Raw genomic sequence first — 22344 nt, forward strand, 5'->3', positions numbered from 1 at the left:
AAAACAAAATCTGGTTTAGTGTTCTTTGGGATGACATTTTCATACAGCATGATTATAAAACATTATTACCTTAAAGTATGATTCATATTCAGAATTTTCCATCCTTCTATATATGGTAGTTGGAGTTGCAGACAACTTCGTTACTGCTAAATAGCAGTTTTCAGTCATGTCACAGAAGATGCAGGATTTGCTTTAACATTTAAGTGGTGAAACTTCCTATAAGAGGACAGCTGTAGTGCTGTGTTCCAAGGATCATTTCATATTTAATTAGAATTTTTTATTTTTTTTTAAAAGGTCCTCGGTAGCCACGTACAAATGTGTGTGAATTATGCAAAATGATTTAAATTTGGTCCCCATGAGACATATTAACTCTTTCTCCCCAGGGTCCCCAGTAAGAATGATCAGCACATTACTTCTTCAATCCAGAGATTTAAAGATGTGTATGAGCTAACTGGGCAGTGGCCATTTTACCCCCAAAAAATGCTATGCCTCCACAACCTGTAGAAAGGTTGGTCCCCACAAGTCCTGAAAGGTTGGTCCCCACAAGTCCTGAACAACAACTTGGTCCCCACAAGTCCTGAACAACAACTTGGTCCCCATTCCAAATGATAACCTGTGTGTGTGTGTGTGTGTGTGTGTGTGTGTGTGTGTGTGTGTGTGTGTGTGTGTGTGTGTGTGTGTGTGTGTGTGTGTGTGTGTGTGTGTGTGTGTCGGACTGATTTATGAAAAAAATCTAAACCGTTATGGAAGACCTGACACAGTTTGGATCATGTTGTTTCTTTCTTCCTTATTTTACTAATCAGTTTGAAGCCTGTACGTGTAGTTCTGACCACATGTGAGGGTGAAGGAGAAGCGCAAGGGTTGTGGAGGTGTTATTGGCGAACGGAAAAGAGATTTATTGTCAACTATGACAACAGCGAAAAGAAAGTAATGGATAAAATTGCGAGTGTGTGCAGGCGCTGTGCAATAAGTAGCGGTAACTTAGCCCTGCTGCCACCCTAAGGTGGGGGGGTAGGGGGTAGAAGGGGTGTATATTGTAGCGTCCCAGAGGAGTTAGTGCTGCAAGGGTTTCTGGGTATTTCTTCTGTTGTGTTTATGTTGTGTTACGGTGCGGATGTTCTCCCGAAATGTGTTTGTCATTCTTGTTTGGTGTGGGTTCACAGTGTGGCGCATATTTGTAAGAGTATTAAAGTTGTTTATGTGGCCACCCTCAGTGTGACCTGTATGGCTGTTGATCAAGTATGCCTTGCGTTCACTTGTGTGTGTGTAATAGCCGCATAGATTTAGGGGGTAGAAGGGGTGTATATTGTAGCGTCCCTGAGGAGTTAGTGTTGCAAGGGTTTCTGGGTATTTCTTCTGTTGTGTTTATGTTGTGTTACAGTGCGGATGTTCTTCCGAAATGTGTTTGTCATTCTTGTTTGGTGTGGGTTCACAGTGTGGCGCATATTTGTAAGAGTGTTAAAGTTGTTTATATGGCCACCCTCAGTGTGAACTGTATGGCTGTTGATCAAGTATGCCTTGCGTTCACTTGTGTGTGTGTAATAGCCGCATAGATTTAGGGGGTAGAAGGGGTGTATATTGTAGCGTCCCAGAGGAGTTAGTGCTGCAAGGGTCTCTGGGTATTTCTTCTGTTGTGTTTATGTTGTGTTACAGTGCGGATGTTCTCCCGAAATGTGTTTGTCATTCTTGTTTGGTTTGGGTTCACAGTGTGGCGCATATTTGTAAGAGCGTTAAAGTTGTTTATATGGCCACCCTCAGTGTGAACTGTATGGCTGTTGATCAAGTATGCCTTGCGTTCACTTGTGTGTGTGTAATAGCCGCATAGATTTAGGGGGTAGAAGGGGTGTATATTGTAGCGTCCCTGAGGAGTTAGTGTTGCAAGGGTTTCTGGGTATTTCTTCTGTTGTGTTTATGTTGTGTTACAGTGCGGATGTTCTTCCGAAATGTGTTTGTCATTCTTGTTTGGTGTGGGTTCACAGTGTGGCGCATATTTGTAAGAGTGTTAAAGTTGTTTATATGGCCACCCTCAGTGTGAACTGTATGGCTGTTGATCAAGTATGCCTTGCGTTCACTTGTGTGTGTGTAATAGCCGCATAGATTTAGGGGGTAGAAGGGGTGTATATTGTAGCGTCCCAGAGGAGTTAGTGTTGCAAGGGTTTCTGGGTATTTCTTTTGTTGTGTTTATGTTGTGTTACAGTGCGGATGTTCTTCCGAAATGTGTTTGTCATTCTTGTTTGGTGTGGGTTCAGAGTGTGGCACATATTTGTAAGAGTGTTAAAGTTGTTTATATGGCCACCCTCAGTGTGAACTGTATGGCTGTTGATCAAGTATGTCTTGCGTTCACTTGTGTGTGTGTAATAGCCGCATAGATTATTTGACTGGGCCGGCACGCTGTTTGTATGGAGGATAAGCGGACATGGCGACAGGTCGTAGAGGACGCTAAAGGCAGTGCCTTTAAAGGGGAACATTATCACAATTTCAGAAGGGTTAAAACCAATAAAAATCAGTTCCCAGTGGCTTATTTTATTTTTCGAAGTTTTTTTTTAAATTTTACCCATCATGGAATATCCAGAAAAAAGGCTTTAAAGTGCCTGATTTTCGCTATCTTTAAATCCATCGTCCATTTTCCTGCGACGTCATTTAGTGATGCCAGCATAGCGGATAGCACAACAAGATATAGCGACATTAGCTCGGATTCAGACTCGGATTTCAGCGGCTTAAGCGATTCAACAGATTACGCATGTATTGAAACGGATGGTTGGAGTATGGAGGCAGATAGCGAAAACGAAATTGAAGAAGAAACTGAAGCTATTGAGCGAATAACTATTGACGCTATTCGGCGATTGTCTGCCTTAGCATCGCCGGTAAAATGTGCGGACCAAACCATCGGGACTTTCGCATCTTGTGACACTGGAGCAACTTAAATTTGTCGATTGGTAAGTGTTTGTTTGGCATTAAATGTGGGTGTAGGGAAAGGCTGGATGCAAATATAGCTACAATCCGCTCCGATCTGTGTTGTGAGGATAGAATTTGATTGATGGTGCATGATGTAACAAAAAAAAAACACCTGCTGGAAACAATGGAAAAAAACCTTAAGCCTGCACCGGAGACATTTTTGTTCCAAATTTAATCTGATAAAAAGAAACAAATACATCCAAGAATGTTATAAGTTCAGGAATGTGCAATAGAAACTTGCTCCTAGTACTGTACGTACTGCAACTGAACACCTGGTCACCTCAGGCTCCATTCCGTGTAATTACGCACATCCTCTACCTTTCCCATTTCTCTGAGTGACTCCTGTCTGAGTTATGGTTTACCTAACGAGCTTTTCAATAATGAAGAAGTAAGATGAAGCCAAGAGCGCCTTTTTTCAGCGAGGGGCATAGATCTTTCAGCGGGAAATGACACAAAATGAAATATTCATTATTGACATTTTCAAAACAAGCTCTACGTCCCAAAAAATATAATTGTGATCTATAGTATGCTCAGTGTTCGGATCGTTTAAAAAGGCTGCAAAAATATCCTGCAACACACATTCTTACAGTTTGTGCGGCATTTCCTGCTAAAAGATACCATCATCAATAAAAAATCAAAAAAATCACGTGAACTGAAAATTTGGCCACAGTTTGTTTGATCATGTCCTCAACTGTACACAGTACAACCACAGGAATGTCTCCAAGAAAGTCTTCATAATACACACTTCTTTTCTCAGCATGAGGTCCACACAGACGAATCAGATTGGCGACGCCCGTTTAGAGTCAATTTCCATCCATCCATTTTCTACCGCTTTGGGGTCACTGGTGCCTATCTCAGCTACAATCAGTATTCAATATTTCTCACAAAAATGGATATATAATAATCCCAAATATTAATCCTTACTGAAAAAGAGGTTTCAATGTGTTGAACATGCAGGGTTTCCCAAACTTTTTCTTCCGAAGGTGAAGTGAAGTGAATTATATTTATATAGCACTTTTCTCTAGTGACTCAAAGCGCTTTACATAGTGAAACCCAATATCTAAGTTACATTTAAACCAGTGTGGGTGGCACTGGGAGCAGGTGGGTAAAGTGTCTTGCCCAAGGACACAACGGCAGTGACTAGGATGGCAGAAGCGGGAATCGAACCTGCAACCCTCAAGTTGCTGGCACGGCCGCTCTACCAACCATATTCAATATTTCTCACAAAAATGGATATATAATAATCCCAAATATTAGCCCTTACTGAAAAAGAGGTTTCAATTTGTTGAACATGCAGGGTTTCCCAAACTTTTTCTTCTGAAGGTGAAGTGAATTATATTTATATAGCGCTTTTCTCTAGTGACTCAAAGCGCTTTACATAGTGAAACCCAATATCTAAGTTCCATTTAAACCAGTGTGGGTGGCACTGGGAGCAGGTGGGTAAAGTGTCTTGCCCAAGGACACAACGGGAGTGACTAGGATGGCGGAAGCGGGAATCGAACCTGCAACCCTCAAGTTGCTGGCACGGCCGCTCTACCAACCATATTCAATATTTCTCACAAAAATGGATATATAATAATCCCAAATATTAGTCCTTACTGAAAAAGAGGTTTCAATTTGTTGAACATGCAGGGTTTCCCAAACTTTTTCTTCTGAAGGTGAAGTGAAGTGAATTATATTTATATAGCGCTTTTCTCTAGTGACTCAAAGCGCTTTACATAGTGAAACCCAATATCTAAGTTACATTTAAACCAGTGTGGGTGGCACTGGGAGCAGGTGGGTAAAGTGTCTTGCCCAAGGACACAACGGCAGTGACTAGGATGGCGGAAGCGGGAATCGAACCTGCAACCCTCAAGTTGCTGGCACGGCCTCTCTACCAACCGTATTCAATATTTCTCACAAAAATGGATGTATAATAATCCCAAATATTAATCCTTACTGAAAAAGAGGTTTCAATTTGTTGAACATGCAGGGTTTCCCAAACTTTTTCTTCTGAAGGTGAAGTGAATTATATTTATATAGCGCTTTTCTCTAGTGACTCAAAGCGCTTTACATAGTGAAACCCAATATCTAAGTTACATTTAAACCAGTGTGGGTGGCACTGGGAGCAGGTGGGTAAAGTGTCTTGCCCAAGGACACAACGGCAGTGACTAGGATGGCGGAAGCGGGAATCGAACCTGCAACCCTCAAGTTGCTGGCACGGCCGCTCTACCAACCATATTCAATATTTCTCACAAAAATGGATGTATAATAATCCCAAATATTAATCCTTACTGAAAAAGAGGTTTTAATTTGTTGAACATGCAGGGTTTCCCAAACTTTTTCTTCTGAAGGTGAAGTGAATTATATTTATATAGCGCTTTTCTCTAGTGACTCAAAGCGCTTTACATAGTGAAACCCAATATCTAAGTTACATTTAAACCAGTGTGGGTGGCACTGGGAGCAGGTGGGTAAAGTGTCTTGCCCAAGGACATAATGGGAGTGACTAGGATGGCGGAAGCGGGAATCGAACCTGCAACCCTCAAGTTGCTGGCACGGCCGTTCTACCAACCGTATTCAATATTTCTCACAAAAATGGATATATGATAATCCCAAATATTAGTCCTTACTGAAAAAGAGGTTTCAATTTGTTGAACATGCAGGGTTTCCCAAACTTTTTCTTCCGAAGGTGAAGTGAAGTGAATTATATTTATATAGCGCTTTTCTCTAGTGACTCAAAGCGCTTTACATAGTGAAACCCAATATCTAAGTTCCATTTAAACCAGTGTGGGTGGCACTGGGAGCAGGTGGGTAAAGTGTCTTGCCCAAGGACACAACGGCAGTGACTAGGATGGCGGAAGCGGGAATCGAACCTGCAACCCTCAAGTTGCTGGCACGGCCGCTCTACCAACCGTATTCAATATTTCTCACAAAAATGGATATATGATAATCCCAAATATTAGTCCTTACTGAAAAAGAGGTTTCAATTTGTTGAACATGCAGGGTTTCCCAAACTTTTTCTTCTGAAGGTGAAGTGAAGTGAATTATATTTATATAGCGCTTTTCTCTAGTGACTCAAAGCGCTTTACATAGTGAAACCCAATATCTAAGTTCCATTTAAACCAGTGTGGGTGGCACTGGGAGCAGGTGGGTAAAGTGTCTTGCCCAAGGACACAACGGCAGTGACTAGGATGGCAGAAGCGGGAATCGAACCTGCAACCCTCAAGTTGCTGGCACGGCCGCTCTACCAACCATATTCAATATTTCTCACAAAAATGGATATATGATAATCCCAAATATTAGTCCTTACTGAAAAAGAGGTTTCAATTTGTTGAACATGCAGGGTTTCCCAAACGTTTTCTTCTGAAGTTGAAGTGAAGTGAATTATATTTATATAGCGCTTTTCTCTAGTGACTCAAAGCGCTTTACATAGTGAAACCCAATATCTAAGTTCCATTTAAACCAGTGTGGGTGGCACTGGGAGCAGGTGGGTAAAGGGTCTTGCCCAAGGACACAACGGCAGTGACTAGGATGGCGGAAGCGGGAATCGAACCTGCAACCCTCAAGTTGCTGGCACGGCCGCTCTACCAACCGTATTCAATATTTCTCACAAAAAATGGATATATAATAATCCCAAATATTAGTCCTTACTGAAAAAGAGGTTTCAATTTGTTGAACATGCAGGGTTTCCCAAACTTTTTCTTCTGAAGGTGAAGTGAATTATATTTATATAGCGCTTTTCTCTAGTGACTCAAAGCGCTTTACATAGTGAAACCCAATATCTAAGTTCCATTTAAACCAGTGTGGGTGGCACTGGGAGCCGGCTGGTAAAGTGTCTTGCCCAAGGACACAACGGCAGTGACTAGGATGGCGGAAGCGGGAATCGAACCTGCAACCCTCAAGTTGCTGGCACGGCCGCTCTACCAACCGGAGCTATGCTCCAAATTAGAAAGTGGCTTCCTTGACATATACTGTACATTTACAATAATACTATAAAGAACATAACACTTTTTTTGTTTTTTTTTTTACAAATTGCACATCTGTCTTGTAATTATTAGAACAGTACACATCGTTTTTCTCTGACAGTTTGCAACCAGATAACAAAAACTCAACTCAAGTCAGCGAAACCCTGATTAATTCAAAACTACAAGACTATTATTAAGACTACAGTCACTCACCAGACAATCCCAAGTAGAAACATGGTTATAGGCATGCCCTTCATCATGATTTTTACTATATTTATCATTCATATTCCTATTAATTTTACAATTACGATGTTCCTAATAGAATGCCGAGTGAGTCTACCGGCGCCAGCCAAACGTGGCTTTAAAGGGGAACTTTTTGGGAAATGTGGCCTATTTTTCACAATCATAATGAAAGACATTACGACTAATGTATTTTTTTGATGCATTTTAAATTCTATTCTGCCTGTGAAGCCCTTTAAAATCTTCCAATCACCTCCATTAAGATGATGTAAGTGTACGGGCACGTTTATAATAACATTTAATATTTACGTATTTTGATCATTTTAAGCATGTGGCACAAATGTTAACTTTTCTTAAACGACATCACTAATTTCTTCTCAGTGCAAACTTTATGAGAGCCGACAAACATAATAAATAATCACGTACTGTACAAGGTCTGCTGTCATTAGGATGCAGACTGCTAGGATGTTATATATTCCCATTTAAATGAAGAATGAGGGGGGTGGAACCAAGCGTCTTTTCGTGTCGTTCTAAATTGGCTGTCAAAATTTACCAACTTCTTCTTCTACCATCCAGGTGAGAGGCATGATTTATGATCCGCAATAAAGTGTGACGAGCAAGGAAACAAGGATGTCAACATTGGCACACAAGCTCGTGATCACGGCGGCGCTATAATTAGTTTGTCTGTGTTAGCGCTTATAATAACAATATCACTAATACTTGTTTAATATTCAAGTCACAAAATGTAAACATTGTATTGTTGCCGGTTTTTGGATGTTTTTTATGGAGTCCATCCATTCATCATCTTCCGCTTATCCGAGGTCGGGTCGCGGGAGCAGCAGCCTAAGCAGGGAAGCCCGGACTTCCCTATCTCCAGCCACTTCGTCTAGCTCTTCCCAGGCCAGCCAGGAGACATAGTCTTCCCAACGTGTCCTGGGTCTTCCCCGTGGCCTCCTACCGGTTGGACGTGCCCTAAACAGCGTTCGGGTGGCATCCTGACCAGATGCCCGAACCACCTCATCTGGCTCCTCTCGATGTGAAGGAGCAGCGGCTTTACTTTGAGTTCCTCCCGGATGGCAGAGCTTCTCACCCTATCTCTAAGGGAGAGAGGAAACTCATTTGGGCCGCTTGTACCCGTGATCTTATCCTTTCGGTCATGACCCAAAGCTCATGACCATAGGTGAGGATGGGAACGTAGATCGACCGGTAAATTGAGAGCTTTGCCTTCCGGCTCAGCTCCTTCTTCACCACAACGGATCGATACAACGTCCGCATTACTGAAGACGCCGCACCGATCCGCCTGTCGATCTCACGATCCACTCTTCCCCCACTCGTGAACAAGACTCCTAGGTACTTGAACTCCTCCACTTGGGGCAGGGGCTCCTCCCCAACCCGGAGATGGCACTCCACCCTTTTCCGGGCGAGAACCATTTTATGGAGTTTTATACACAAATTAGAGGGCTGTAAGCATACTTTTATTTATGTTTATTTACATGTTAAAATGCATTAAAAAAATACATTTTTCGTCATGTCTTTCATAATAATTGTGAAATTCCGAAAAAAAAGGGAAGTTCCCCTTTAAGTGTTGAGTGAGTCATGTGACTTAGTGTTACGCTCTGGGTGGTTTCATTTACAAAAATAAAGGAAAATAGTGCACGTCAAGGTTTTAGGGCGAACTTAAATAATTCTCTGGAACAACAACAACAACAACAATGGGGAGCAGCTTTTCGTTTGTAGCTACAAAGTTGTCCTTTTCTTTCTTGACAGAAAATTGGTGGAGGTCTTCAATGGAGCTTTAGATTTTTTCCTCGGAGTACATCTCCTCAATTTTGTCCTTGTACATGTTGACGACAATAGGCCTCCTCAGCTTCATGGTGGGCCCTACACACACACACACACACACACACACACACACACACACACACATACTGGTTATCATTTGGAATGGGGACCAAGTTTTTGATCATGACTTGTGGGGACCAAGTTTTTGATCATGACTTGTGGGGACCAAGTTTTTGATCATGACTTGTGGGGACCAAGTTTTTGATCATGACTTGTGGGGACCAAGTTGTGGAGGCATAAAAAAAAAATCTGTAAAATGGCCACTGCCCAGTTAGCTCATACACGTCTTTAAATCTCTGTATTGATGAAGTAATGTACTGATCATTCTTACTGGGGACCCTGGGGAAAAAGAGTTAATATGGCTCATGGGGGCCAAATTTAAATCATTTTGCATAATTCACACAAATTTGTACGTGACTACTGAACCCCATTAAAAAAAAAAAAAAAGTTCAAATTAAATATGACATGATCTTCAGAACACAGCACTACAGCAGTTCTCTTATAGAACGTTTCACCAATTAAATGTTAAAGCAAATCCTGCATCTTCTGTGACATTACTGAAAACTGCTATTTAGCAATAATGAAGCTGTCTGCAACTCCAACTACTATATGTGGAAAGATGGAAAATTCTGAATGAGAATCATACTGTAAGGCAGGGGTAGGGAACCTACGGCTCTAGAGCGGGGGTGTCCATACTTGTTCCACTGAGGGCCGCACACTGAAAAATCAAAGCACGTGGGGGCCAAGTTGATATTTTTTCATTTTCAAAACCAATGTTAAGATCCGTACTCCGATCTTCCCATATTATGGTTTATTGTTCCATTTTTGTATCACCCTGTTTGACGTCTTTATTTCCTGTTTATTCTGTCACCATTAGTTCACCTGCCCCTTGTTATCTACGCACACCTGTTTTCTTCCAATCACCTCCCTTATTTAAACCCGCCCCTTTTCGTTATTCATTCTCGGATCCTAATCTGCCTACTCTCATCTTTCTATTGTATGTATTTTCTCGCTAGCTCTCACGCTACGCCACTTGTTTATTCCAGTTTTCATACTGATGATTTGTTTTCTCGTTTGTGCTCTCGTGCCAAGTTTTAGTTTCCTAGTGTTTTATCCTAGCTTTCACGCTAGCATCTTTTGTTTGCTTTCCTTTACACCAGTGTTTTTGTTCCTCGCCTTTTTATTATTTAATAATTTCTAACATACCTTTGCTGTGTTCTGCTTCGACACATCCTTGGAAGAACCACACCGGCATTACCATGCCGAAGAAGAGTCATAATAACCAATACAATAATGTTTGTGGTATCTGAAGGTCCTGCAGTCCTGGGTTCAAAAACTTTTGACAAGAACAAGAACGTTTGATCACATTACGCCTGTACTGGCTCACCTGCACTGGCTTCCTGTGCACTTAAGATGTGACTTTAAGGTTTTACTACTTACGTATAAAATACTACACGGTCTAGCTCCATCCTATCTTGCCGATTGTATTGCACCATATGTCCCGGCAAGAAATCTGCCTTCAAAGGACTCCGGCTTGTTAGTGATTCCCAAAGCCCAAAAAAAGTCTGCGGGCTATAGAGCGTTTTCATTTCGGGCTCCAGTAATCTGGAATGCCCTCCCGGTAACAGTTCGAGATGCCACCTCAGTAGAAGCATTTAAGTCTCACCTTAAAACTCATTTGTATACTCTAGCCTTTAAATAGACTCCCTTTTTAGACCAGTTGATCTGCCGTTTCTTTTCTTTTTCTTCTATGTCCCACTCTCCCTTGTGGAGGGGGTCCGGTCCGATCCGGTGGCCATGTACTGCTTGCCTGTGTATCGGCTGGGGACATCTCTGCGATGCTGATCCGCCTCCGCTTGGGATGGTTTCCTGCTGGCTCCGCTGTGAACGGGACTCTCGCTGCTGTGTTGGATCCGCTTTGGACTGGACTCTCGCGACTGTTGGATCCATTGTGGATTGAACTTTCACAGTATCATGTTAGACCCGCTCGACATCCATTGCTTTCCTCCTCTCCAAGGTTCTCATAGTCATCATTGTCACCGACGTCCCACTGGGTGTGAGTTTTCCTTGCCCTTATGTGGGCCTACCGAGGATGTCGTGGTGGTTTGTGCAGCCCTTTGAGACACTAGTGATTTAGGGCTATATAAGTAAACATTGATTGATTGATTGATTGATACAATATACACTTTTTTTTTTTTAATTGTTGGGGCTCCCTCAAGTTCGGTCTTAAGGATCCCGAAGGGTTTCAGTCTTAAATAAGGTTCAAAATAAGTCATATATTGTTTTTTTCATAAAACCCTTAATCGCTAATTCTACTTAATTATTTGTTTTACTTTTTACGAGCTTTTTGTCGAAACCCTATTTTTTGAGGTAAAACACAAAATATACAATATTTTTCCCAAAAAGATTTTCAAAGTTAAATATTTAACGGGAAGTTATTGGATCCCAAAATAGGTCAATAATTCATACCAAAATTGATTAGAATTTTTTTTTTAATTATATTATTAATATTTTTTTTTTAGCAAAGACAGTTATTATTGAAGTGAAGTGAATTATATTTATATAGCGCTTTTTCTCTAGTGACTCAAAGCGCTTTACATAGTGAAACCCAATATCTAAGTTGCATTCAAACCAGTGTGGGTGGCACTGGGAGCAGGTGGGTAAAGTGTCTTGCCCAAGGACACAACGGCAGTGACTAAGTTGGCAGAAGCGGGAATTGAACCGGCAACCTTCAAGTTGCTGGCACAGCCACTCTACCAACATAGCTAAACCGCCCCACAAATTCCATTAAAATCCTTGGGGGTCCAAAAGTGCCCCACTCATAAAAAGGTCATGCTTTTTAAAAATGTTTTCATTTTTCATTCAACACTTAAATCTCTATATCAGCTTCAGATAATATATATTGTAATTGGTTTAGTATATTTATCATAACAATCAATAGGATAATTAGTATTAGTATATAATTAGGGTCCGCCCTGCCAGCAAAGGACTCCATGTCCTTTGCCATGGCAAGGACCCTATTGAATCTGTAGCGTTTTATTAGGGTCCGCACTGCCAGCAAAGGACTCTGTCCTTTGCCATGGCAAGGACCCTATTGAATCTGCTTTGTTTTATTTAGGGTCCGCCCTGCAATGGCAAAGGACATCCATGTCCTTTGCCATGCAAGGACCCTATTGAATCTGCTGCGTTTTATTATTAGGGTCCGCCCTGCAATGGCAAAGGACATCCATGTCCTTTGCCATGCAAGGACCCTATTGAATCTGCTGCGTTTTATTATTATTAGGGTCCGCCCTGCCAGCAAAGGACATCCATGTCCTTTGCCATGGCAAGGACCCTATTGAATCTGCTGCGTTTTATTATTATTCTTTATTATTATTCCGCACCGTCGCACCCCAATTTCACCCCCTTAACATGCTTCAAAACTCACCAAACTTGACACACACGTCGGTCTACCGTGACACCACAACATATTAAGCAACCAAACCCCAAAAATGAAAATTGCGCGCTAGCGCCCCCTAGAAAGAGAAAAAAAACAGACTGCTTGTAACTTTCGTTAGGAATGTCGTAGAGACATGAAACAAAAACCTCTATGTAGGGCTGACTTAGACCTAAATTCCATAATTGTATCTTCTGGGGCCAAAATCAACAGAAATTTTGCAAAAACCCTTTCAAAGCAAAATTTTTGCAAAAAATGCTATTTTTGCCTCTTTGAGCTGTAATTTGACCCCCTTAAAATGCTTCAAAACTCACCAAACTTGGCACACACATCAGAACTGGCAGAAATTGTGATCTAATGAAAAAAAAAAAAAAAAAAACTCAAAATTGCGCTCTAGCGCAATTTTTGAATAAAACACAGACAAAACTGCTTCTAGGAAGAAAACACAGACAAAACTGCTTGTAACTTCCGGTAGGAATGTCGGAAAGACATGAAACAAAAACTTCTATGTAGGTCTCACTTAGACCTACATTTTAATAATTGACAGCTAGCAGAAAAAATCAACAGGAAGTTGGCAATTACCCCTTCAAAATAAAAGTTTTGTAAAAACCCGTCAACTTTTTCAAATCGATACTTCTCCCAGTGCGTTTGTTGTTTCGGCTTCAAACTCGCACAGGAGAGAGTTTGAACCCTTCTGATTAAAAGTATAGATCAAAGTTTTGATAAGTTTTAAGGTTTTGATTTTACGCGCCTTCAAAGATCCCCTGCGCAAAGTTTCCTAAAAAATGTCATTTTCGCTTCTTTGAGCTGTAATTTGACCCCCTTAAAATGCTTCAAAACTCACCAAACTTGGCACACACATCAGGACTGGCAACAATTGCGAGCTGATAAAAAAACCACACCCCAAAACTCAAAATTGTGCTCTAGCGCCCCCTAGGAATACAACACAGACAAACTGCTCCTAGGAAGAAAACAAAGACAAAACTGCTTGTAACTTCCGGTAGGAATGTCGTAGAGACATGAAACAAAAACCACTATGTAGGTCTGACTTAGACCTACATTTGAATAATTGACATGCTTTGGCAAAAATCAACAGGAAGCTAGATATTTTCACTTCAATACAACAACTGCATTACTTTCACAATGCATTAAATAGTGGGACGAAGGCGTCTTAAGCCCTGGGGCTCGGGGGCAGCAACCCAAGGCGCGCTCGCACCTTCGCACCCTAATTTGACCCCCTTAACATGCTTCAAAACTCACCAAAATTGACACACACATCGGTATGGAGCGGCAGACCAAGCTATTAAGCAACCAAACCCCAAAAATTAAAATTGCGCGCTAGCGCCCCCTAGGAAGAGACAAAAACCAGACTGCTTGTAACTTACGTTAGGAATGTCGTAGAGACATGAAACAAAAACCTCTGTGTAGGTCTGACTTAGACCTACATTTCCAATAAAAAATGTCTATACCCAAAATCAACAGAAATTTTGCAAAAACTAATTTAAAGCAACATTTTCGCAAAAAACGCTATTTTTGCCTCTTTGAGCTGTAATTTGACCCCCTTAAAATGCTTCAAAACTCACCAAACTTGGCACACACATCAGGACTGGCAGAAATTGCGATCTAGTGAAAAAACCAAACCTTAAAACTCAAAATTGCGCTCTATTGCAATTTTTGAATAAAACACAGAAAAAACTGCTCCTAGGAAGAGGAAACAGATAAAACTGCTTGTAACTTCTGGTAGGAACGTCGGACAGACATGAAACAAAAACCTCAATGTAGGTCTCACTTAAACCTACATTTTGATAGGTGGCATCTTTCAGTTAAAATCAACAGGAAGTTGGCAATTACCCCTTCAAAATGAAAGTTTTGTAAAAAGCCGTCGCCTTTTTCCAGACAAAACTGCTTGTAACTTCTGTTAGGAATGTCGTAGAGACATGAAACAAAGACCTCTATGTTGGTCTGACTAAGATCGGGACTCGGGACTCGGGACACGGCGGCGGCGGCGGCGGCGGACCCGACCAACGCTGCTTGCAGCTTTAATTAGGGTCCGCCCTGCAATGGCAAAGGACATCCATGTCCTTTGCCATGCAAGGACCCTATTGAATCTGCTGCGTTTTATTATTATTCTTTATTATTCCGCCGCCGTTTCCAGCTGAAATTTGACCCACTTAACATGCTTCAAAACTCACCATATTTGACACACACATCAGGATCTGCGAAAATTGCCATCTAATAAAAAAACCGAGCACTAAAAATCAAAATTGCGCGCTAGCGCCCCCTAGGAAGAAACAAAAAACGGACTGCTTGTAACTTCCATTAGGAATGTCGTAGAGACTTGAAACAAAAACCTATATGAAGGTCTGACTTTGATGAACATTTCCAATAAAAATGTTCTATACCTAAAATCAACAGGAAGTTGGCAAAAACGCCTTCAAAGCAAAATTTTCGCAAAAAATGCTATTTTTGCCTCTTTGAGCTGTAATTTGACCCCCTTAAAATGCTTCAAAACTCACCAAACTTGGCACACACCTCAGGACTGGCAGAAATTGCGATCTAATGAAAATAAAAAATAATAAAACTCAAAATTGCGCTCTAGCGCAATTTTTGAATAAAACACAGAAAAAACTGCTCCTAGGAAGAGAAAACAGACAAAACTGCTTGTAACTTCCAGTAGGAATGTCGGACAGACATGAAACAAAAACTTCTAGGTAGGTCTGACTTAGACCTACATTTCGATAATTTACATCCTTCGGCAAAAATCAACAGGAAGTTAAAAATTGCCCCTTCAAAATAAAAGTTTTGTGAAAACCCGTCACCTTTTTCAAATCGACACTTCTCCCAGTGCGTTTGTCGTTTCGGCTTCAAACTCGCACAGGAGAGAGTTTGGACACTTCTGATTAAAAGTATAGATCAAAGTTTTGATTACTGCTCCGGTTTGGATTTTACGCGCCTTCAAAAAACCCCTGCGCAACTTTTCCTAAAAAATGACGTTTTTGACTCTTTGAGCTGTAATTTCACCCACTTAAAATGCTTCAAAGTGCTAGTTAAAGCTCTGTTATGCAGACCGAAAGCCATTTATCAACAACATCCAGAATCGCCAATCTGTAATTTCACCCCCTTAACATGCTTCAAAACTCACCAAATTTTACACACATATCAGGACTGGCAAAAACTGCCATCTAATAAAAAACCAAACCCCAAAAATCTAAATTGCGCTTAGCGCCCCCTAGGAAAAAACCCAGACAAAACTGCTTGTAACTTCCGTTAGGAATGTCGTAGAGACATGAAACAAAAACCTCTGTGTAGGTCTGACTTAGACCTACATTTCCAATAAAAAACGTCTATTCCCAAAATCAACAGAAATTTTGCAAAAACTCATTCAAAGCAAAATTTTCGCCAAAAAATGCTATTTTTGCCTCTTTGAGCTGCAATTTGACCCCCTTAAAATGCTTCAAAGTGCAAGTTAAAGCTATACAATGCCAGGCGAAAGCCATTTATCAACAACATCCAGAAACGCAAATCTGTAATTTGACCCCCTTAACATGCTTCAAAACTCACCAAATTTTACACACACATCAGGAATGGTGAAAATTGCCATCCAATAAAAAAACCAAACCACAAATATGACAATTGTGCTCTAGCGCCCCCTAGGAAAATAAACTGATAAAACTGCTTGTAAATTCTGTTAGGAATGTCGTAGAGTGATGAAACAAAAACTTCTATGTAGGTCTGACTAAGATCGAGACTCGGGACACGGCGGCGGCGGCGGCGGCCAACGGCGGACCCGACCAACGCTGCTTGCAGCTTTAATTATTATTATTATTCTTCCGCAACTTCGAACCATAATTTGACCCACTGACCATGCTCCAAAACTCACCAAATTTGGCACACACATCGGTAAGGCTTGGCAAAAACACATATTAAGCAACCAAACCCCAAAAATGAAAAATGCGCGCTAGCGCCCCCTACGAAAAAAAAAAAACAGACTGCTTGTAACTTCCGTTAGGAATGTCGTAAAGACATGGAACAAAAACCTCTATGTAGGTCTGACTTAGGCCTAGATTCCCCATCAGAAACGCCTATACCTAAAATCAACAGAAATTTGGCAAAAACCCATTCAAAGCAAAATTTTCGCTAAAAAATGCTATTTTTGCCTCTTTGAGCTGCAATTTGACCCCCTTAAAATGCTTCAAAACTCACCAAACTTGGCACACACATCAGGACTGGCAGAAATTGTGATCTAATGAAAAAAAAAAATAAAAAAACTCAAAATTGTGCTCTAGCGCAATTTTTCAATAAAACACAGAAAAAACTGCTTCCAGGAAGAAACCACAGACAAAACTGCTTGTAACTTCGGGTAGGAATGCCGGAAAGACATGAAACAAAAACTTCTATGTAGGTCTCACTTAGACCTACATTTTAGTAATTGACAGCTAGCAGAAAAAATCAACAGGAAGTTGACAATTACCCCTTCAAAATAAAAGTTTTTGTAAAAACCCGTCACCTTTTTCAAATCGATACTCCTCCCAGTGCGTTTGTCGTTTCGGCTTCAAACTCGCACAGGAGAGAGTTTGAACCCTTCTGATTAAAAGTATAGATCAAAGTTGTGATAAGTTTTAAGGTTTTGATTTTACGCGCCTTCAAAGATCCCCTGCGCAAATTTTCCAAAAAAATATCATTTTTACCTCTTTGAGCTGTAATTTGACCCCCTTAAAATGCTTCAAAACTCACCAAACTTGGCACACACATCAGGACTGGCAGAAATTGCGATCTAGTGGAAAAACCAAACCCCAAAACTCAAAATTGTGCTCTAGCGCCCCCTAGGAATACAACACAGACAATACCCTAATTTGACCCCCTTAACATGCTTCAAAACTCACCAAAGTTGACACACACGTCGGTACGGTGTCCTTTCCCAACATATTAAGCAACCAAACCCCAAAAATGAAAATTGCGCGCTAGCGCCCCCTAGCAAAAAACAAAAACAAACCGCTTGTAACTTCCGTTAGGAATATCGTAGAGACATGAAACAAAAACCTCTGTGTAGGTCCGACTAAGACCTACATTTCCAATAAAAAATGTTTATACCCAAAATCAACAGAAATCTTGCAAAAACTCATTCAAAGCAAAATTTTCGCAAAAAAATGCTATTTTTGCCTCTTTGAGCTGCAATTTGACCCCCTTAAAATGCTTCAAAACTCACCAAACTTGGCACACACATCAGGACTGGCAGAAATTGCGATCTAGTGAAAAAACCAAACCTTAAAACTCAAAATTGCGCTCTATTGCAATTTTTGACAAAAACACAGAAAAACTGCTCCTAGGAAGAGGAAACGGATAAAACTGCTTGTAACTTCTGGTAGGAACGTCGGACAGACATGAAACAAAAACCTCTATGTAGGTCTCACTTAGACCTACATTTTGATAGGTGGCATCTTTCAGTTAAAATCAACAGGAAGTTGGCAATTACCCCTTCAAAATAAAAGTTTTGTAAAAAGCCGTCACCTTTTTCCAGACAAAACTGCTTGTAACTTCTGTTAAGAATGTCGTAGAGACATGAAACAAAGACCTCTATGTTGGTCTGACTAAGATCGGGACTCGGGACATGGCGGCGGCGGCGGCGGACCCGACCAACGCTGCTTGCAGCTTTAATTATTATTATTATTATTCTTCCGCAACTTCGAACCATAATTTGACCCACTGACCATGCTCCAAAACTCACCAAATTTGGCACACACATCGGTAAGGCTTGGCAAAAACACATATTAAGCAACCAAACCCCAAAAATGAAAAATGCGCGCTAGCGCCCCCTACGAAAAAAAAAAAACAGACTGCTTGTAACTTCCGGTAGGAATGTCGTAAAGACATGGAACAAAAACCTCTATGTAGGTCTGACTTAGGCCTAGATTCCCCATCAGAAACGCCTATACCTAAAATCAACAGAAATTTGGCAAAAACCCATTCAAAGCAAAATTTTCGCTAAAAAATGCTATTTTTGCCTCTTTGAGCTGCAATTTGACCCCCTTAAAATGCTTCAAAACTCACCAAACTTGGCACACACATCAGGACTGGCAGAAATTGTGATCTAATGAAAAAAAATAATAAAAAAACTCAAAATTGTGCTCTAGCGCAATTTTTCAATAAAACACAGAAAAAACTGCTTCCAGGAAGAAACCACAGACAAAACTGCTTGTAACTTCGGGTAGGAATGCCGGAAGGACATGAAACGAAAACTTCTATGTAGGTCTCACTTAGACCTACATTTTAATAATTGACAGCTAGCAGAAAAAATCAACAGGAAGTTGACAATTACCCCTTCAAAATAAAAGTTTTTGTAAAAACCAGTCACCTTTTTCAAATCGATACTCCTCCCAGTGCGTTTGTCGTTTCGGCTTCAAACTCGCACAGGAGAGAGTTTGAACCCTTCTGATTAAAAGTATAGATCAAAGTTGTGATAAGTTTTAAGGTTTTGATTTTACGCGCCTTCAAAGATCCGCTGCGCAAAGTTTCCTAAAAAATTTCAATTTCGCCTCTTTGAGCTGTAATTTGACCCCCTTAAAATGCTTCAAAACTCACCAAACTTGGCACACACATCAGGACTGGCAACCATTGTGAGCTGATGAAAAAACCAAACTCCAAAACTCAAAATTGCGCTCTAGCGCCCCCTAGGAATACAACACAGACAATACCATAATTTGACCCCCTTAACATGCTTCAAAACTCACCAAATTTGACACACACATTGGTATGGAGGGGCAGACCAACTTATTAGGTAACCAAACCCCAAAAATTAAAATTGCACGCTAGCGCCCCCTAGGAAGAGACAAAAAACAGACTGCTTGTAACTTCCGTTAGGAATGTCGTAGAGAGATGAAACAAAAACTTCTGTGTAGGTCTGACTTAGACCTACATTTCCAATAAAAAACGTCTATACCCAAAATCAACAGAAATTTTGCAAAAACTCATTCAAAGCAAAATTTTCGTAAAAAATGCTATTTTTGGCTCTTTCAGCTGTAATTTGACCCCCTTAAAATGCTTCAAAACTCACCAAACTTGGCACACACATCAGGACTAATTTCAAACTCGCACAGGAGAGAGTTTGAACCCTTCTGATTAAAAGTATAGATCAAAGTTGTGATAAGTTTTAAGGTTTTGATTTTACGCGCCTTCAAAGATCCGCTGCGCAAAGTTTCCTAAAGAAATTCAATTTCGCCTCTTTGAGCTGTAATTTGACCCCCTTAAAATGCTTCAAAACTCACCAAACTTGGCACACACATCAGGACTGGCAACCATTGTGAGCTGATGAAAAAACCAAACTCCAAAACTCAAAATTGCGCTCTAGCGCCCCCTAGGAATACAACACAGACAATACCATAATTTGACCCCCTTAACATGCTTCAAAACTCACCAAATTTGACACACACATTGGTATGGAGGGGCAGACCAACTTATTAGGTAACCAAACCCCAAAAATTAAAATTGCACGCTAGCGCCCCCTAGGAAGAGACAAAAAACAGACTGCTTGTAACTTCCGTTAGGAATGTCGTAGAGAGATGAAACAAAAACTTCTGTGTAGGTCTGACTTAGACCTACATTTCCAATAAAAAACGTCTATACCCAAAATCAACAGAAATTTTGCAAAAACTCATTCAAAGCAAAATTTTCGTAAAAAATGCTATTTTTGGCTCTTTCAGCTGTAATTTGACCCCCTTAAAATGCTTCAAAACTCACCAAACTTGGCACACACATCAGGACTGGCAGAAATTGTGATCTAGTGAAAAAAACAAACCTTAAAACTCAAAATTGCACTCTATTGCAATTTTTGAATAAAACACAGAAAAAACTGCTCCTAGGAAGAGGAAACAGATCAAACTGCTTGTAACTTCTGGTAGGAACGTCAGACAGACATGAAACAAAAACCTCAATGTAGGTCTCACTTAGAACTACATTTTGATGATTGATATATTTCAGTTGAAATCAACAGGAAGTTGGCAATTACCCCTTCAAAATAAAAGTTTTGTAAAAAGCCGTCACCTTTTTCCAGACAAAACTGCTTGTAACTTCTGTTAGGAATGTCGTAGAGACATGAAACAAAGACCTCTATGTTGGTCTGACTAAGATCGGGACTCGGGACACGGCGGCGGCGGCGGCGGCCAACGGCGGACCCGACCAACGCTGCTTGCAGCTTTAATATTATTAGGGTCCGCCCTGCCAGCAAAGGACATCCATGTCCTTTGCTAAGGCAAGGACCCTATTGAAACTGTAACGTTTATTAGGGTCCGCCCTGCAATGGCAAAGGACATCCATGTCCTTTGCCATGCAAGGACCCTATTGAATCTGTAACGTTTTCTTATTAGGGTCCGCCCTGCAATGGCAAAGGACATCCATGTCCTTTGCCATGCAAGGACCCTATTGAATCTGCTGCGTTTTATTATTAGGGTCCGCCCTGCCAGCAAAGGACTCCATGTCCTTTGCCATGGCAAGGACCCTATTGAATCTGTAGCGTTTTATTATTATTATTGTTTATTCCGCTCCTTCGCACCCTAATTTGACCCCCTGAACATGCTTCAAAACTCACCAAATTTGACACACACGTTGGTACGGTGGGCCTTCCCAACTTATTAAGCAACCAAACCCCAAAAATAAAAATTGCGCGCTAGCGCCCCCTAGGAAGAAAAAAAAAACAGACAGCTTGTAACTTCCGCTAGCAATGTCGTAGAGACATGAAACAAAAACCTCTATGTAGGGCTGACTTAGACCTAGATTTCATAATTGTACCTTCTGGGGCAAAAATCAACAAAAATTTTGCAAAAACCCATTCAAAGCAAATTTTTCGCAAAAAAATGCTATTTTTGCCTCTTTGAGCTGTAATTTGACCCCCTTAAAATGCTTCAAAACTCACCAAACTTGGCACACACATCTGGACTGGCAGAAATTGCGTTCTAATGAAAAAAAAAAAAAAAAAAATCAAAAAATGCGCTCTAGCGCAATTTTTTAATAAAACACAGAAAAAACTGCTCCGAGGAAGAATACACAAACAAAATTGCTTGTAACTTCCAGTAGGAATGCCGGAAAGACATGAAACAAAAACTTCTATGAAGGTCTCACTTAGACCTACATTTTAATAATTGACAGCCTGCAGAAAAAATCAACAGGAAGTTGTCAATTACCCCTTCAAAATAAAAGTTTTGTGGAAACCCGTCACCTTTCTTCAAAAGTTATCTCCTCTGAGCGCGTTTGTCGTTTCGGCTTCAAACTCGCACAGGAGAGAGTTTGAACCCTTCTGATTAAAAGTATAGATCAAAATTTTGATAAGTTTTAAGGTTTTGATTTTACGCGCCTTCAAAGATCCCCTGCGCAAATTTTCCTAAAAAAGATAATTTTTACCTCTTTGAGCTGTAATTTGACCCCCTTAAAATGCTTCAAAACTCACCAAACTTGGCACACACATCAGGACTGGCAACAATTGCGAGCTAATGAAAAAACCAAACCCCAAAACTCAAAATTGTGCTCTAGCGCCCCCTAGGAATACAACACAGACAAACTACTCCTAGGAAGAAAACAAAGACAAAACTGCGTGTAACTTCCGGTAGGAATGTCAGAGAGACATGAAACAAAAACCACTATGTAGGTCTGACTTAGACCTACATTTGAATAATTAACATACTTTGGCCAAAATCAACAGGAAGCTTGATATTTTCACTTCAATACAACAACTGCATTACTTTCACAATGCATTAAATAGTGGCAGCAAAGCTTCTCCTGCCGTGGGGCTCGGGGACAGCAACCCAAGGCGCGCTCGCACCTTCGCACCCTAATTTGACCCCCTTAACATGCTTCAAAACTCACCAAATTTGACACACACATCGGTATGGAGCGGCAGACCAACTTATTAAGCAACCAAACCCCAAAAATGAAAATTGC

General features: G+C 40.8%; 1 protein-coding gene across 2 annotated transcripts in view; it reads right to left on the bottom strand.

Moving 5' to 3' along the window:
- Positions 1–3108: 3108 nt before the first annotated feature.
- LOC133549788 (long-chain-fatty-acid--CoA ligase ACSBG2-like) overlaps positions 3109–22344 on the bottom strand; it is a 71547-nt gene continuing 52311 nt past the window's right edge. For both annotated transcript variants that reach the window (XM_061895580.1, XM_061895571.1), the window contains exon 15: positions 3109–9020. In XM_061895580.1, the coding sequence (XP_061751564.1) occupies positions 8935–9020 (86 nt within the window). In that variant the 3' untranslated portion in view covers positions 3109–8934. The remainder of the gene's footprint in view (positions 9021–22344) is intronic.

The sequence above is a fragment of the Nerophis ophidion genome, linkage group LG01 (assembly GCF_033978795.1).
Source record: "Nerophis ophidion isolate RoL-2023_Sa linkage group LG01, RoL_Noph_v1.0, whole genome shotgun sequence".
In the NCBI taxonomy this organism is placed as follows: domain Eukaryota; kingdom Metazoa; phylum Chordata; class Actinopteri; order Syngnathiformes; family Syngnathidae; genus Nerophis; species Nerophis ophidion.